The 19,170-nt window shown below is 38.5% G+C and overlaps 2 protein-coding genes and 1 pseudogene across 2 annotated transcripts; all 3 read left to right on the forward strand.

The window, feature by feature from the left end:
• Nucleotides 1-1,058: 1,058 nt before the first annotated feature.
• Nucleotides 1,059-5,967, forward strand: LOC131234600 (sister chromatid cohesion 1 protein 3-like; annotated as a pseudogene).
• A 141-nt stretch (nt 5,968-6,108) lies between these two features.
• On the forward strand, nt 6,109-8,593 carry LOC131234601 (uncharacterized). The gene is made up of 4 exons (XM_058231533.1): nt 6,109-6,219; nt 7,559-7,695; nt 7,789-8,299; nt 8,549-8,593. The coding sequence occupies exons 3-4, from the start codon at nt 7,901-7,903 to the stop codon at nt 8,591-8,593; spliced, it is 444 nt and encodes a 147-aa protein (XP_058087516.1). The 5' UTR covers nt 6,109-6,219; nt 7,559-7,695; nt 7,789-7,900.
• A 112-nt stretch (nt 8,594-8,705) lies between these two features.
• Nucleotides 8,706-12,032, forward strand: LOC131235410 (sister chromatid cohesion 1 protein 3-like). The gene is made up of 5 exons (XM_058232588.1): nt 8,706-8,807; nt 8,902-9,037; nt 10,045-10,180; nt 11,479-11,556; nt 11,668-12,032. Exons 1-4 carry the CDS (start codon nt 8,752-8,754, stop codon nt 11,532-11,534), a joined length of 384 nt encoding a protein of 127 aa, XP_058088571.1. The 5' UTR covers nt 8,706-8,751; the 3' UTR covers nt 11,535-11,556; nt 11,668-12,032.
• The last annotated feature ends 7,138 nt before the right edge of the window (nt 12,033-19,170 follow it).

Below are 19,170 nucleotides of genomic sequence, written 5' to 3' on the forward strand. Positions count from 1 at the left end.
TTTTATGGTGGGGATTCAATCAAAACTGTTTCCTGTGGTGTGATCCACCTAAGATCTGGGCATACTTCATTTTTTGGATCATACCCTAAAATGAGATTTGGAAATGGTTGGACGATGTAGATTTAAGGCAAACGCATCACTGTGAGCCTCACATTCCACCTCAGTGAGCCCATCTCAAGTTGGATGGGCCATGGCCCAAGAAAAATAGTAATCATAGTCAGTTATTAAGAAAAGAAACACAACTGTTCCATTTCGATTCGTCCCTGATTAGGAATGTCAGGTAAATTTTTATTTTTTTTGGGGATTTACCTTAACAAAACATATGTACTTATTTGGGCGATTTTAACAATTAAAAGAGCCATGTGTATGCCACGTGTGTACAGTGAAAGAGTGCATGTGTATGAATCCCCTTCCTTCCTGACGCGGATTTCCCGCAAAAACATTTAGCAGTAAGTTCCTGCCTGGTATGCTATATGGGCCCCACCGCAATGTTTGTTAGAATACATCTCGTCCATCCGTTATTCGAACTCATTTTAGAACTTATAGCAGAAAACGAGGCGCATCCAAGACTCAAATGGGCCTCAGGAGAAGAAACAGTGGATTTTCAATGATCACCGTTGAAATATTATTGTGGCCACAAAAGTTTCGTATCAGACTAAGATGTTTGGGTTTTCACTTCATCATTGTGAGAATGACCTTATAAATGGCTTGGATGGCATATAAACATCATGGTGGAGCCGAGGAAGGTTTCAACGGTAGGAATTTCTTTCCCCAAATTTCCCTCTCGTCTAGACAACACGAGTTTTTTTATCACCTCGTTTTTGGTTACATTCCATAAAATGATCTCATAAAACGGATGGACAGGGTGGATTTCTTGCAAACATCACGATGGGCCCCACGTAGCATCCCAGTGCAGGAACTTCCTGTGCAAATTGCTTTTGCAGTCCTGGCAAATTCCTTCTGTATTTATGCCGCCAACGTTCTTTCCCGCCCCTCGGTTTTTTCAGCACATTTCCCTTCGAAAATAAGCCCCTCACTCTCTCTCTCTCTCTCAGAAGCCATAGAAAAGAGAAAAAGATGTTCTACTCTCACAGCTTTCTCGCCAGGAAAAGCCCTTTCGGAACGATTTGGATAGCTGCTCATCTCCAGCACAAGCTACGCAAATCCCAGGTCGTTGTCACTGATATCTCTTCATCCGTTGGTAACAGCTCTCTCTCACTCTCCATCTGTTCATTGAAGGCGCGCGCGCGCGCACACACACACACACACACACACACACACACACACACACACACACACATATATATATATATAACACCCAGATCCATAGCTCAACTGCCAGACTGAGTGGAGATACCTCGTTTCAACACTTGAGGTCTTGGTATCGATCCTCAGTGGGGGTGGCTAACATGGAGTGTGTGTACTGACATGGGTTGGGTGTGTACTGACAAGCTAATCCAAAAAAAAAAAAAAAAAGAGTCACATATTTTTTAAGGGTTTTCTCGGATCGAATTTCTGTAAAAGCTCTCTCTCCCATATGGGAAATGGTACTATAAGGTCGGCCTCATAGGAAGAAAGCCTCTTGGCTATACTCTACCGTCCGCCTCTGGCGGTTCTTCTCTTTTGGCTCGGCGGTGCTGAGCTGGGTTCCACTCTGTAGGAAGTGCATAGGAAGTCCATGCAGCAAACCGAGGCCCTGCGTGCGCCGGACCGCCGACGAATAATAGGTACCCCCACCCCAGGCAGAGTTAGTGAGCCGTGTAATAGGTGACCATTACCTGGGAAATAGTAATTATTACAATTTAACCGCGTTTGAAAATTCATGTGAGCTTGTGCCTGTGAAGTTGGTTCAAAAGATGTAATTTTAATTTTTGAACTGCAAGGTAATGCGATTGATATATCCATTCCATCAGTCTGTTTTATTACAATATTTTGGAGCATGAGACAAAAAATGAAGCAGATCCAACACTCAAGTGGCCCACGCCAAAAGAAACAATGGCCCTACAAAGTTTTTAACGGTAAGTATTTGATTCCCTTTTTAGTATGACGTGGTCCAATTGAGTATTGTATATACCTCAATTTTTGCCTCATGCTGTGAATTCAACTGGAATAATGGATGAACGGCGTAGATAAGCGAAATGCATCACAGTGGGACCCACAGATATTTTGTAATATTTTTGGTTTTCTTGTTAAAAAGTAAGCAGTCAAATCAGGTAAGTTGTAAATGTAGAGGGAAGTAATGCCGACGAATAATAGGTACCCCCACCCCAGGCAGAGTTAGTGAGCCGTGTAATAGGTGACCATTTTGCGCGGTTCGAGGGGCACTTGAGTCAGCCGCCGGTGCCTGGCTGCGACTTGACCCCTATCCAATTTTTGGGCCAATTCCTCCTTCGTACTACCCAAAAATGAGATTCTTGCCGAATCCGAGTTTGCTACACCTCGAGCTATGTGGGCCCCACCGTGATGTGTGTCGAACATCAACACTGTGCATTTGATGGGTCCCATGTAGGTTATGGGATATCCCAAAAATCAGCCGTATACGGAACTCAGGTGGGCCATACCATCTAAAATCATCTGAAGGTATGCCTAAAACATATCAAAGCACTTGCTGGGGCCCACCTGAGTTTTGGATGCAGCTGAAACTTTGTTTGACCCCTCATCCAAGTGGGACACGCACAATGGATGGTCTGAATTTGTGAACGACATATCAGTGGGCCCAATAAATGATTATGAATGTTTTAATGGGAGGGTAACCCCTCTCAACTGTTGTATGTGGTGTGGCCCACCCAATTCATAGATTGGCTTGATTTTTAAGCCCGTGGCCCATAATGGAATGGTTCATCTGACTGATGGCGTAGATGTTCGACACACATCACGGTGGGGCCCACATAGCTCGACCTCATGGGAAGTTCCCATGAGGTTGACCTCATAGTACCATTTCCATATATATATATATATATATATATATATATATATATATATATATAGGGGTTTTTTTCTTTACATCTTTAGAATTTTTGCAGTTGGGTTTCATAAAGATTCGTTTTTTTTTTTGGGTATCTTTTTCGTCGCTGATTGACAGCCGCGTTATTAAATTAGTGAGAAAATGAGCTTTGATTGAATAGCTTTGAGCTCTAGTTTGGGTGAATCTGGGTTTACTTGCAGCAATTAATCTTATGATAGATCGAAGGTGGTTTCCTCATATTGATATTATTAGGCAATCAAGGTTCTATTAGGAAAGTGCACCAATCAAGGCTATTCTCCAGCTAGCTGATTATCAATCAAGGGCCCCAAAATCTGAGAATTCCATCTTTGGATAGTGTCCATATTTAATGTATTTTGTACACATATTGAGAGTCCGGGCTCCGAATTTCAATCACATTACTTTCAGGTTGAATTTAATTAGTGAGAAAATGAGCTTTAACTGAATAGCTTTGAGCTCTATTTTGGGTGAATCTGGGTTTTCTTGCAGCGATTAATCTGATGTTAAAACAAAAGTGGTTTCCTCATATTAATATCAAGTTTCTGTGCTCCGAATTTCAATCACATTTCTTCTAGGTTGGGTCGGAAGGAAATTTGACGACAATTTGAGGGCTACTTCCTCATTGGGTTTCAATCACAGTGACAAGTCTTGTTCATGGCAATTTCTCAGCCGGGAAAATTCTGGGAGGTTTTCAAATTTTGAGGTTTTTCTTGGGATATTACTGCCAAAATCTTGCCAACAATAACAACATTTAAAACCGCTTATTTTAAGTTTTTAAATAAATTTAAAATTTAACACACACGCACACATACATATAACAAATTTCTAAATGTTTTTACTATTTTTGAGTTAATATCATGATAAAGATGCAATATTTTAGAATCTGCTAAGATTTTGAACATCTCGTGATGATATCCTTGTGTATCTCGTGATATTATCCCGAACATTTCAAATATTGGCGATACTTGTCCAACAGATTTTAATAATTTCATCTTTGTTAAACTGAATGTTTGCAATTCAGTTCGCTTGTGCTCCTGAACACAGCCTCTTCGTCTTTCATTTTTCACTAAACAGAACCACTTTCTCTGGACGTATTTGGTTAGAAATTATTTCATTTATGGAAAATTGTCTCATACAAAGAAGAAAACTATCTCTCTCTCTCTCTCTCTCTCTCTCTCTCTCTCTCTCTCTCTCACACACACACACACACACACACACACACACACACACTCGCGTGCAATTTGTATTTTGTTCCTAGAACTTCGATAATTCCATGGCCGATGATCAATATGGAATATCCCTTTTCGGTGTTTTGTAGTTTCCCTCTCGAATGTCAGACGTGCATGTTGATATTAGATGGACATGAGGAAATCCATTTATGAGGTTTTCTAGTTTCCTTCTTTCTTTCATTTGATCTAGGCCCTGAAGCATTTCCAAGCTTGGATGATATTTACCCATCATTTAAAATTAGTACTATGTTTTTAGGTTTGTTCTAATGGTTTACAGTTTGTCAAATCCATTTAAAGGTTAGTACGGTGTTTGTAGGATTGTTATGAAGGCCATGTCCATCATTGCTTCTTACTTAGTAACATTGCAAATGGGTCTTAACCATTGCATCAGCTTTGGTTATTAAATGTGTCTTTCTTTGGTGAATGTATTGTGTGGATTAATCTATTCCCGCTTACATCTCTTGATTTTCCTTCAGATCGCATCATGTTTCCTGAAGTCTCAATTGTGGTGAGGTTATCGGGTCATCTTATACTGGGTGTTGTCAGAATATACTCGAAGAAGGTTGACTGTCTTTACTATGATTGCAATGAGATCCTCACCCATCTCAGGGCTGCATTCGCCTCGATAAAAGTCAACTTGCTGGAAGACGCGAACCATGTGTCGTTTCACTCTGTCACACTGCCAGAGACCTTTGAACTTGATGCATTGGACTTGGATGACACAATATACCAGATCTAGTGAGAGTTTTTGAAGCTTGGGTAACTAAGATAAAGCTTGTGCTCACCATCTAACTGTACACACCATATGTTTTGTTCTCAGGGCCCCAGATAATCATCTCAAAACTCTTGAGGAGATCACCATCACAGGTGTAAGCTCCATGCGTCGCATTCATGAAGTTGTCTTTGTCAATTTCTTCACATGGTGTGTATTTTTCAGTGATGAATGCTTGGGGTTGTGCATGCAGATCAGATCCCGGGTGAAGGAGATCCATATGTCACTTCATATATATATATATATATATATATATATATATGTATGTATGTATGTATGTATGTATGTATGTATGTATGTATGTATCAATGAGGTCTAATGTTTCTTTGCTCTTGCAACTCTATCTTGATAGTCTTTCACCTTCAAAATGCCCAACCAGTGAAGGTTGCATCATAGACATTTCTTTCTTCTTCTTCTTCTTCTTCTTCTTCTTCCTCCTCCTCTCCTTTTTTTTTTTGGCAGGATATTATGATGGACAAATCTCCAGTAGACCTTCCAAACCCTAGTGCTGGACCAATGGAAGAAGAGTATGTTTGCTATTCTGTTGGATTTCATGTATTTTCTTTATTTGAGGAACCTGTTTTGACAATGTTTCTCTTCTAGTGTCATCCCTCCACTTTCTGGGTCCAATGGTGTGGGCAATACAGATTCTGGCCCGAGTAATCCTGCTGAAGAATCCAACCCGAAGCTTTATGATGACCGTTTCCATGAAGACCTTCCGGAGATCGAGATCCTTCGGGATGCTGTACCTCTTGAGTCAGGAAACATTCCAGAGTTCTCAGATTTCGGTGACCACTGTTGAACAGCACGAGCCTTTTGATCCAACCTTCAATCAGAAAGAGATCCTTTCTCCCATTATGGAAGGAGTCTCAGTGTCTGGAGGAGATCTCTGCCATCTCGGCTGTACCCAACACTGCCTACAGCTGGATCTGCAGGGGAACCTGAAAATTTTGATCAGAGTATTTCTTTCGGTCGGTTGTTGATTTCATTGTTGCATCTATAGATTCTATACTTCCATATCTTGCAAATTCTACCCACGCTATATCTCGTGTTTGTTGTTTTATTGAGTCCAACCATGGTTTATCACGTTTCCTTTACATGACCTTGGTTTCTCATGATGTAGCTCATGAATTACCTGAAATGGTATTACAAGCGATTCCACCTGTTGACAAGAAAAAAGCCAAGTCAAGGAAGAAAAAACAATTCTTTGATGAGTCCTTGGTATTCACAAATGAGTAAGTTCTTCTGATTTTCTTAAAAACTTACATAGAAAAAGTTGGATTATGCAATGCATTGTTTGAGCACATGATTTTGCAAAATTGGGTTGACATAAAAGAGTTGATTACTTGGATCACATGCTCATGCAATTTGAGATAGGTTTTATCTTCCAAGTTAAATCTATTCAAGGCATTTGCACATTTGAAATTGAGAAGTGCCAAAACGCTAAAACAAAAATCTACATGGCAATGTAACATATTCCACTGATGAAAAATTCTGGAGCTCAACATTGGGAACAAGCACGGTAGTAGAGATCTCCCGAAAGAACCCTCTTGATTAAGCTGCAGTCTTTCACACTAGAATGCCAGTGTCAGTTACAGCTTACAGATAAACTAATATCATCACAATGTATACATGGTCGGTATGAAAAGCAGATCATGAAGAAAAGGTCTAAACAATGACATAAAGGATTGAAATCTTGGCTTTCCCTATTTTTGCATCCAGTCTTAAAGACTAGTTCCCTATCTGGTGGGAATCATTATGAGTTTGTATATGACACTACAGTGTGTATCAAACAAAATGGTTTTTTCTGTCCAAGAAGACGGCAAATGTCTTCCACTATATGTAACTCTGGGTAATACTTAAATCCATGCATTATTTTTTCTTCTTTCATTTTCCTATGTGAAGTTCTGATATTGTGCTTATATTCTCATGGAGTTGGTTTCTGCTTATTATCAAAAGTGTTCCTAGAATATATGAAAAACTATGTGTTCCTACAGTATATGAAAAACCATGTTATGGCATGACTTTCATTTTACGACCAACCCAACTTAGATCCACGTGAGCTTCAAATACCATGGTGGTGGAGTAAGCATGGCAGTTTGTCCATCACCGAGTGTCCTTTAGTATATAGAAGAATTCATTTCTTCTTATATGGAAGATTGCATGAACTGCTGCATAATTGATGGTTGCATATTTTATTTTTGGAAGGGGTAGAAAGGTATTCAACTTCTTCAGTCGTAACCACATGAAAGGCACATATTGACTAAAAAATATCTCCGGACAATGGTAAAGGGATATGGTAGATCAACACAAATATCAAAACAGAATAAGAAGATTATAAAATTTGGCTAAACTAACTTTATTTCCCAATTGTTTTTACTCGTCATTTATCTTTCAACATAACTGTTTATAGGTAGCCATTCACTGGGTGAACAGTTGCCAAATGATAGCTCATGATCCATGTGAAGATCTTTTTATTTATTTATTTATTTAATTTTCCTTTTTCCCTTTTTTTTGGGCTCTCATAGCATTTGGGGTTTCCTTGAAGCACCTAGTGATACCTGGATTTTATAGCTTCATGGGAAAACAGCTTGAGGATACTAGTAAATTGGTGCGCAAACGCAAGAAACTCCCTGTGTCAGCTCTAAATGTCTGGAGATTCTACAAGATCCGTCAAATGGAGCATATCTTTCTTGAGCCTTAATTTTCTGGTAAGTTTGATGTTTGTGTAGTACACATCTTTCCACATCTTAGTTCTAATGCTTGCACTGGTTTTATGGGAATACAAAATGTATCTTTTGCAGGAATGTCTGCCGACCTTCAGGAAGTTTCAAGAAGACTTACACTGCTTCGGCAGTCGATCCTATTCCCACAGAAGCTCCTCCGGAGCCCAGGAATGCAGAATCTCCTTCTGGCATGCCTGCCTCAGATATGGAAATTGAACATCCTCAGTTTCAGGAAGATCACTTTGATGGTCCTTTACCTGAATTCATGCCATCTCCATCTGGTAGAGAAGAAACAACACTGTTCCCTGCCAGCAATTTGGGGTCAGTGTCTCAATTAGGAAGGCCTCAGGGGACTGAACTACTGCCAACACTAGAATTGTCAGGCTATGCTGATTCGGCTGACCCTGAGTCTCAAACACCTACGGTTCCTTCAGAAGAGAGACTACCTCTATGGGACACTAGTCTCTCACAGATACCAGATTTGCTGAATTCTGCAGAATCACCGGTTCCTCGTCTAAGGGAACAACTATCTGTAGGGGAAGCTGGTGTCCCTTGGAGTTCAAATATGCCGAGTTCTGCAGAAGCAGAAGTGAGTTATGTCCATGGAAATTTATGTGATTTTTTTTTTTTTTACACACACACACACACGCTCATGCACTCACACCACAGTGGGATTTCACCACAATGGGTGCTTGAACCTATGACCTCGTGTTGAAACTCTTGTGGAAATTTATGTGAACTTGTTTCTTGTCAATACAGTGGTACATTTTTTTCATTCATGTACCATATTGGTATGTTTACTAAGGTCAGACTCCTGAGCTTGTCATCTTTCTTGTAGGAGCTAAATTTTTTGGAAGCAGATAACAGTAATGCAGTCTGGTAAGATGCAAAAGACTTTCTATACCTGACATGGTACTTCTGGATCATGTCATTTAGTCTGCTGCTCTCATTATCATCTACGAATATGACTTGGCATTTTTTTTTCTAGATGAAAATGGGCATTTTTTAAATTTTTTATCATGGCTAAAATTTCCATTTCCTATGGATGCAGGTGGGCGCGCAGAAAGTGATGTCGATTCATTGTCTGTGAGGACCAGGTTTTTGAAACAGTTCCTATTTAAATTCATGTTGGATTGATATTTTGCCTCCTCTGGTCTGTGTAGTTTCAACCAAGGAATGTGCTTGGTGTAGGGCTGTGGCTCAATATCTGAAAAATCAATCTCCTGCAACTCAAATTTCAAAAGGCCAGTCAGGACATCTGAGCTTGAACAGGATCCTAGAAGGGAAAACGAGGAATCAGTGTGCAAGAATGTTTTTTGAAACACTGGTAATGGTCTAGGATTGATATTTTTAATACTTCCCATTCGGAGACCCATTTTGCCGCTTGAAAATATGTTGCAGTATTCTCAGGTCCACTTCATAAATATTTCTCAGTTATGCTCTTTCTTTCCTTCTTCATGGCTGTCCAATGCAAGTCATGCCATCTTGCTGTCTCCTGCCATTTTTTTTTTCTAATAGGCTTGGCCTCGTTGAGTCAGTTATTTAGTGGTGCTTAACTACTGATTAAGGTCTTTTTCACATGGCACATGCAACTCGCGCGGTGTGAGGATGCACTTTGCAAGACCTGGGAGGGAAAAGGGGAGTTAGTTGATACATTTGGAGAGCATGCACACTTGATACACATGCATTTGGAATTTGTACATATGGCATATACTACTCTGTTTAGGCTTCCAAATTGGAAATCCTAATGAGAATGGGTTTTCCTTGAAAAATCATATAATCTGAGCAATCCTAACTTCTGTTTAGTGGACGGATGTTTGGTAAATTCCCATCATAGGATATTTTTAAGTGAAATGTATATAAATATCTACGAGTTCACTATTTAGATAATCAAATCAGTACAACTTCTAAGGTTTATGGTCCAAATTATGGATAACAGCCAGAATGGTTTAATTTGAGTTGCTTGTACACCAAGTCTACAAATCTGTGTCTATTTCTCCACTGTCATGCACTGTCAGAGTATCAAATGTTTCCTCCATCTAAAAAACTAAGTATGGAAGGCATGGATTAATCTCAAAATTACCTAAATGTCCTGCTTAATCCAGAGATAATATATGCTGTTATTACATTGCACCATTGGATCACTTGCAAACGAGTTCTAAATCTCATCTTATCCCATCAATCTCTAATACACAATTACCGTTAACTAAAATGAGATGAACTCATTTTTAGGCATTGCCACATGGCCTAAGCCATTTTTAACAAAAACTGATACGGGTGTTATTTTACATGTTAGTAGATTACTTGTTGCTTTTTTTTTTCAGCCAATTCTAGGTTTTGAAGAGTTACGGGTTCATCGATGTGCAACAAGAAGAAGCTTGTGGTGATATTACCCTATTGCTGACACCAACACTCTCCAAGCAAAATTCTGAAGCCATTTATGCTTCTTGGCATCCCTTCATGTTGAGAGGTAAGCATATGTGATATCTTCTTCTTCTTCTTCTTTTTTTTAAAAAAAATAAAAATAAAAATAAAAAAATAAAAAAATTTAATGGAAATACCTACAAAGGCTCTGTTTTTATCTTTTACTGAAACATATGGTTTGTCAGAAACACATCCAAACCTAAAGATCCATGTCTCAATATGTCAAAAACATGAATGCTGAAACTTTTTTTTAAAAAAAAGTGAAATATCTGTGCTGTATAAGTTCAATAGTGCAATCAAAACCCCGGCCCATCATCAGAAACTAGTAGCTATCAGTGTTGGTGTTATGATCATCATCATCAGAGCCTACTTTGCTAAGCTTGGGACCAGCTGAGTCATAACTTGTCCATAGTAAACCATACCTTATCCATGAATCTTGGAGGACGTAGGGAGGCATATTTGGTAACCATGCCCCTGCTGCATCTAGGGCTCAAAAAGCTTGTAACACAACCCGAGCCAAAACCGAGTCAACCCGTGCTACTTGAACAATTGACTCAGCTGTATGAACTGAATTTTTTATTTATTTATTTATTTAATTAATTAATTTATTTTTGTCTAGGAAGCAAGTTTAGAATTTATTTACCAGGCAGTCTACTTATGGGCATCAGATTGGGCTAACCATAGGAGTTGGGATTTGATTTCTTTTGTGGATTCAGAAAGATGTTTTTCCAATTCAGGATGCTGTATGGATGGTCATTTTGTTCATTTTCAGTATCCAGCTTCTATAGGTTTCTTAATGAGATATTCCTGTTTCTCATCTTCAACTGAAGAAGAAGAAGAAAATAATCTTTATGCATCTGTGTGTGCGCGCGCGCGTAGAAACATGTGTGATTTGTTGATCAAGATTTTGCTATATTTTTCTGGTTATTACATTCTGGTTTTGCTAATTTCCTCATCTTCATGGGTACATTCGCAATGTTCCCAGAGCTGTTAAATGACTCATGGGGCTGCGATACATCGATCTGGGCTGTTCATTCATGCATATAACTGGGTTCTAGTCATAGTGCAAAAATCGCGTCAATTGAATTATCCAAATCATCTGATCAATGTCATAAAGAATAGACAATCAAGTGGAGAAACAAGATTGATCCAGTCATTATCTTGAAACATCTATTTGGTAGATCCCACTTTGTACTCATGTTTCCAATGGAGCACTTTGGCTCAAAGTGGATGGTAACAAAATGCCCCCGCTCAAAGGGTCAGAATCATCCGATCGGCATGATACTTGCACCATGATTTATTCTTAATAGTAGTATTGAATGGAACTTTTGTATTGATGATTAGGTGTGCCATGCATCCTTAAAAAGTTTCAAGAAGTTATGGGGATGTTGCTAACTTGACTGTACAGGTGAAGGTGGAGAGGTTAGCATTTTTCAGTTACATTTAATTTGGATGGTTTTTTTATGCCATGTGAACTTCAACCTCATTTATTTGGAAATTGAGACTAAGATACTCTTTTGCAATGAATTGCAGTTTGGTTTCTGCAGCAGTATAAGGACTGTCCCACCAAGAGGCCTTTTTTATTTATGTATTATTTTCCGTTTTCTTTCCTTCTTTCTTTGGGTAGGCAAGCTGGGCTTGAACCTGAGACCTCAACGTTGAAACTCGGACTGTTACCATTCAGCTGCGGATTCTACCCACTTTGGTTTAACTTAAGAGATCTGGCTTTCCGATAACAAACTCAAGTTAGCATGTTTCCTACCTTTTGCCACAATGGGTATGGCTACTTCTTGTAATTAATGTAATTAGCTGTTCTTTTCTTAATAGAATTAGGGTGTGTTTTGCAGACACGTAGTTCATCTCATTTTTAGTTAATTGTAATTATGAATCAGAGATCATGATTGTGGGTTGTCAATATTGTTTTTAATCCTTGCTAAGAGGAAATATGATCTCTAGTACATAATTAAGATTAACTAAAATGAGATGGAACTCATTTTTAGGTGTCTGCAAAGCAGGTTCTTATTTATTTATTTGCTGGACTGAAAGGTTCTTGTAAATGAGAAGGTTTTGCTTCTCTAAACTTTACTTGTAGGTGTTTATGTGGTTGCTCATGATTAACATTACAAATACATCAAATCTTCAACCAAAAACAAAAAAGAAAACATCAATACGAGTGAGGCCGACACCCTTTACCCTAAAATGGCAAAAGTTCTAAACCTCGAGAATCAATTTAAGAAACGCCTCAAAAGACTCCATATATTAGCAGAGGCACTCCAGTAGTTGGAGAATTTTTTACCATCTTGCCTTCGTCGCTTGTGGCAGTTTAAGTCAGTTAACATTTTGTACACAATCAGTTGTACATTTTGGTATTTCTAAAACAATTATAGTAGACAGAGGAGTTGGCTTCTTTGGAGCTCAGATGCAAGCATTCATGGCAGTATATAAATTCAAATTTGTGTACTCCGCACCATATTATGCTTAGGCCAATGATCAAGCCAAGTCAACCAACAAGATATTAAAGAATATCATTAAGCAAATGGTGGAGGAAAATCTGTGGTCGTGGCACACAACATTATCTGAGGTACTATGCACCCATAGAAGATATAAACAGTCAGGAAAATAGAAACCCGATCAATGGCCGATATTTGAAAAAGTACTATCCGACCTCATGAGAATTTATGCAGAGTAAAGAACCGGCCATTGACCAAGTAGGCCCTAGCGAGGAATATAACAACAACAAAAGAAGTAAAGATTGACCCCGTGAGAATGTTGTATTGAATGTCCAGGCCATCGATCTGTAATCTTTTGTCCTTAGACAATAAAATAGTGGTTAAGCTTTCAAGCTTAGGCCGTTGCCTATTGTGAGCATTAAATTTTCACGTCTACATTAAACCACGCGACCCTGCTTTATGTAAACTAAGGTCACGATCTCATTAATCACTGAGCATACAGATTGACTTTATTGGTTGAATAAAGGAGAAACAGCCTACATTTTAGTACAACGAGAATACTCGTCTCTCTCTGTTGCTAGCAGAAACAGACATTAAAAATAAAATAAAATTTAATGGCTTGGTTGAAAGGGCAAAAGCACATCAAAGAAAATAGATAAAAGAAAGAAAGAACAAAAATAAAAAGGAAAGATGAGGGGTTGCCCAGGTCAGCTAGTTTGCAAACACATTTCTTAGCAAATTATGGATATACTAAACTTTCTATAGATCATCATCTAAGCCTTATCCCAATTACTTGGGGTCGGCTTCATGAATCCTGTTCTTCCATTCCACTCTATCAAGGACCATATCTTCAGTAAGACCATAGGTCATGAAGTCTTTCTTACTACTTCCAGCCGATGCCCTTTTGAGCCTTGCCTTTACCCTTTTAGAGCCTTGAACTCGTACCAACTCACTCATTCTAATTGGCGCAGTTTTTGTTATCCATTGCACATGACTGAACCATCTAAGTGTACTTTCCCCCATCTTATCACCTATTAGTGCTACCAATGTTTTTCGTATCATTATTGCGTAATGTTTCACACCCTTGGGGTATGAATACATATCGGTTATCATATGGGATATATTGATTGTATTGTGTAATATATCACTATTGTTGGGAAACATGGGGAAATATTGCAAAATTGGTTGCTTTTTTCAATGAATCTTCAAGGATTGTTAAAAAAGACATCAATATGCACTTCAAAATCAAAACATCTCAAAAAACAAGTGCACATAATAGGTTCCTTTTGTATAGGGTCCTAATTTATGCGTTGTTGGATTGAACTGATGCAGGTATATTCAAAATGAATTCACATAATTTAGAAATGTAAGAAGACATCTATGGAAACATAAGCAATACATTCAAAAGCAAAAGAATGAGAAAACTTGAAATATATGTGTGAATGATGTGTGTGGCTGTGGCTTAGACCCACATAAAGCTACACACACATTAATAGTGGAACTTTGGAAGAAAAAAGAAGAAGAAAAGAAATGGGGGCTAATTGACTGCTGATAGAAGTGGAATTTTGAAAAAAAAAAAGGTTATTTTTTATATTTTTTAATTAAGATTTCCACCACCCCCCCCCCCCCAAAAAAAAGTCCCCAAATTACCAAGAATCATTAGATCAGGTTACATACACATTTAGACACTAAGATTGCAAATGATTTAGAAAATTTTAGGGAAATTTCAAATATATTTTTTTTCCCCCAATTTTCACTAGATCGAAAATGGCCTCTAATTGGCTTGGATCTTGATTCCAACTCGAAATTTGTATTTTTTTCCAAAGGGATTTAAGAGGAATGGTGGAAATTCACAATAGATCTAGTTAGAAGTGGAGAGGAATCCACGATATCATGTGATACATTGAGATATAATGCAATATCTTCTGCAATACAAATAATTTTAAACAGGGTTTCGTATCACCCAGGTGAGATACATGATGTATGGTAAGTTACATCGACCGATTATTATCGATACTGAAAACATTGGGTGCTACTTATAAGTTCCCTTGAATGCAATCATTTCTAATTCCATCCTTCCTAGTTTTGCTACTCATACATCTCAACATCTTCATTTTGGCTCCACTCATCCTCTGAACATGTTATGTTGTCCCTTTACTGCCCACCGTTCTGTCCTATAAATCATGGCTGGTCTTATAGCTATCCTATAAAAATTTCCCTTTCAGTTTTTGTGGCACCCGACGATCACATAAAGCTCTAGAAGCACATCTTCATTTGTTCCACCCAGCTTGAATTCTATGGATAACATCTTCTCAATCTCTCCACTTCCATGAATTATTGACCCAAGGTATCAGAAGTGGTCATTCGGGCAACTTCTTGGTGAGCAATCTTAACTGATTCCTTGTTTTCACTCCAATTATTACTAAAGTTGCACTCCATAAAATCTATTTTAGTTTGACTAATTTTAAATCCTTTAGATTCCAAAGCACCCCTCCATAAATCTAGCTTTGTGTTTACGCCCACCCCTGTCTTGTTAATAAAATTATGTCATCTGCTATGGGATCTTTTCCTGCAAATGCCTCATTAACTGCTGTTTTAAGTGTGTGAATATTTTAAATTCTTTAATGTCAGTTTAATAAGGTTGCTAGGCATTCTTTCATCTTGAAATTTCAAGGACCATGGATTCCTTGTTACCACTTCATGAAACTAAGGTCACGATCTCACGAGTCATAGTGTGCAGATTGATTTTATTGGTTGAAGTAGGGAGGAATACCCTACATTTGATCACGATGAGAATCCTTCCTCCATTTCCAGCCTAAACAATCATTTCCCTATATAATTAACAGCTTTATTGGAAGAACAAAAGCACATCAAATAATTTTAAAAAAAAAAAAAAAAGAAGAAAAAGAAAAAAGAGAGATAAAATAAATAAATCATAGGCTGAGGTTTGCCCACACAGAGCTGGCTTGGAGACACGTTAGCCAAATTATTGGAAGAACGTTAGAATCTTGTGGTATATGACGAAAAGAAACTTCTAAATCACTAATCAAATCCAAAGCTTAGGGCCTGCGTGGCCGACACCTCCGAATGAATCATGCGTTGTCGAAGTAGCCACCCCACCAGGCCTGCAAACTTCCACTTGAAACCCTTCTGGTCATGCACATTAGGGCGTTCTGATTGCCTGTGTAGACTCAGACCATAGAAAGCTAGGCTGATACGGCGGATGAAGAATGGAGTGATGAGTAGATGCTGCAAAACCCTTAATTCAGTTTGATTGTTTTATGGTTTCAGCGGATTATGGGCGCAGCAAAAAATGACTAAAAAGCTCCCACACGACATCACATCCTTAAAAAAAAAAAAAAAAAAAAAAAAAAAAAAAAACAAAACTCCAACATGACTTTATCCCAACCTCAGGCTATATGCTGTGAATACCCAGATACTTCAAAATAGGTATAGTATCTGTATTGCATCGCTTCTGATTCTTTAGTTTCATGAGTAAACTCCATACTGATGATGTTTCCATGCCACGTCCTTGTGTGTCTCTGATTCTCATCGGCCATGTATCTAAATGACCTGGACAACCTGACAGCTTTGATGGGTATTAGACATAGCCCTGAGGTGAACATCCACGATCTGATGCAAATTCAAGCAGTTTTTTAAATAGCGGTAGCGTGTTGTGTAGCGTTCAGCCCTCTATAACATGTGGCATAAGTACCGTAAGCTACGCTACTATTTTTTAAATTTTAAAATAGGAAAAATATGCTAAATAGTAAGAAAAAACAAAAAAACAAATATAAAAATCCTTAAAAGATGATTCATTTTTTCAAGTACAAGCATGTTCAAACAAGTTATTAATTATCATTTATCACAAGCCAATCCATCGTATATAAACTAAATCAAATCATTATCACATTGACAACTTTATAAGCAAAACACTTTAATTAATAATGTCTAATTGAAACCACAAGTCACAAGTATGAAAAGAAATTAAAATCCCACAGTTTGAGAGTACACAATACAATTATCATTTATAAAGAAAAAAGTAGCGTACGCTACTGCCTATGCTATGGCCTATGTAGCATTTGCTACAGGATTTTTATGCTATTGGCTAACACTACATGGCGTCATAGCTACACTAGGCTACGGACGTTATTCAAAACACTGAATTCAATTATTCAACTGATGATGTAAATACTTTCATATATTCGATGATAAAGTAAATATGGCATTGTGCTTTCTATGTAGTGATAATACGGGTCAGAGATATATATGACATACATTTTATTGCTACAAAAAGAAGCTTAGAAGCCAGACAGATATGGAACATGAATAGGGATTAGAGGGATGCAAGAAATCTATTAATGCGGAAGGTATTGGTAAGCCCATACGCACCTGGCTCCTACCCATCCTACGGCAGCTACTCATGCACACAAGATGATGTGGTCTCCACTGTGTACTATTGTACTTCCCTTGCACAAAAATTAGGCTGGTATTATTGAACACTGAATTTATTAGAGAAAAGAAGCAAAATACAAATTTGAAATCCTCTAAATCTTTTGCGAAGCAATCGGCTATATCATTAGCCACTAGAGTGATGAGCCGAAAATAGATATCCACGTCAGCCTTTGCAATGATCTCATTCACCGTGAAAAGCTTCTTCCAAGGGGGCTTGCAAGAGGCTGGGGCTGAAGAGATTGTGTTTGTGGAATCTGTACAGGAAAATGTCCTGAAAACTATACTCTGGACCAGCTTAAGGCCAACTAAGATTGTGAGAAGCTCGGCCCTGTTTGAGTCATTGATGGCAATAATACCTGAGAAGACCAACTTGATCACTCCATATTCATCCTGAGCTACTCTGCCATATCCAACTATGCCTTGGATTACCCAGAAAACACCCATTGGTATTTAGTTTCCACCAATTTACTTGGTGGTGGTTTCCACACAATCCTCACATTATATTTTCTGCTGGTATCAGTATCATTGATAGACTCTAGTCACTTGATAAATTGAAAGCTAAACACCTCTAAACTCTTTTGCCACAAGAACCCACAAATATCGGTTTGGATTTGATTGATTCAAACAGCTGCTCCCTTGGACGAGATAACCTTAGAAAGTTCTTCTATTACATTCTTTCCTTATTCTCACAAAATGGCATAATGTAACATGCCAAAGAAGTGATGCGGGACATGAAATTCAAGTATGATGTGCAAGATTTTCAGTCTTTAAATCACACTAGTTCAGAAATAATTACACAAAATTTCACATCCCACACAAAAGTTCAAACACTCAATCAAGGGGAATCTTATGTGGATCTAGGCCTACACATACTAGGGTCGGATCAATCAAAATTATAGACCAAACAAGAATTAAAGGAAGGTAAATTCATCCACACATGCGCAGAAATAATTCCCCAATCCAAGGGGTTCACAGATTTCAATTTGGGGAACCCTAAGGTCGAAGAAAGGGCATGAAATTAGGGATTTGAGTAATATAGGGTTAGGGTTAGGGATTTAGGGTGAAAGAGGAGTGTAAGAGAGGAGAGAAACGAACCAAAAAAGTATCGCACGTGTGGACAACAGCAATGACCGTGACGCACGTGCGTGTGATCCCAGCTGCATGTGTATGGGGCCCACTATTTAGAAAAAGACACCTTGGCCCTGGTCGGCTAGGGATGGAATCCAAAACCCCTAAATATCAGCTCAATCCGATACACGGTTTGTGCATGGTGCTCCGCCGAAGTTTTAGCCCTCCTGTAGGGCTAGATTCTGAAAAACTGCTGTAGAGAGAAAAATACCTGTAAATATTGATGGATTTGTAGATGAAATGTTTGTAGGAGAAGAGAAATATGGATGAAAGAGGGTGAGGACGAATTAGGATAGGTGTGGCTTCATACTACGGTATTCGGCCCTTCGAGGAAGGGAGGGTTTCACACCCAATTGAATCTCCACAACTCATAAATTTAGAGGAGCAGAAAAATGCAGCAATTTTATTAATTTTCATTGAAAAAAAAAAAGACTACCAGGGGTGCCTATTTATAATAAAACCCTATATCCCAAAACTCGCACCATATGCGCAACCTATTACTTGGAGATGAAGTAATCAAGAATAACAACTAATCAAAGCAATCTAAAGTACTAGATCAATTAGAATAATGAGCTACGATTATGAAGAACCCATGGTGGGATTCACATGACTTTCGGGTCCACTCCAACGAACCAAAATGCAGTCCTCTAACTGGGAGGCCCTCCCTGGATGTCGTTATTGATCCAGATCAATGGTGGGGTCCTCCTTGCGTAAGTGCCTAGGGGGTGTGCGTGTGCGCGTGATGTCCCCATCAATTCTCCCCGGTTGCGAAGATTTCGCTACTGGTGAAACAAAACTCCTGAACTGCTCCAAGATTTCTGGATCAAGTCTTTGAAGCTTCTCCTCAGTGAGTCGTGTATTGTCTGAAGCTGGGCATGACTGCCACTTAACCAGGTACTTTTAAAGCTCATCATTCGATGTGAATATTATTTGATGGTCCAAAATATCCTTTATCTCCTCTCTGGGTGTGGGAATGGTAGGTATAGGAGGTATATGCTGAAAA

Source organism: Magnolia sinica, chromosome 19 (assembly GCF_029962835.1).
Source record: "Magnolia sinica isolate HGM2019 chromosome 19, MsV1, whole genome shotgun sequence".
NCBI lineage: Eukaryota > Viridiplantae > Streptophyta > Magnoliopsida > Magnoliales > Magnoliaceae > Magnolia > Magnolia sinica.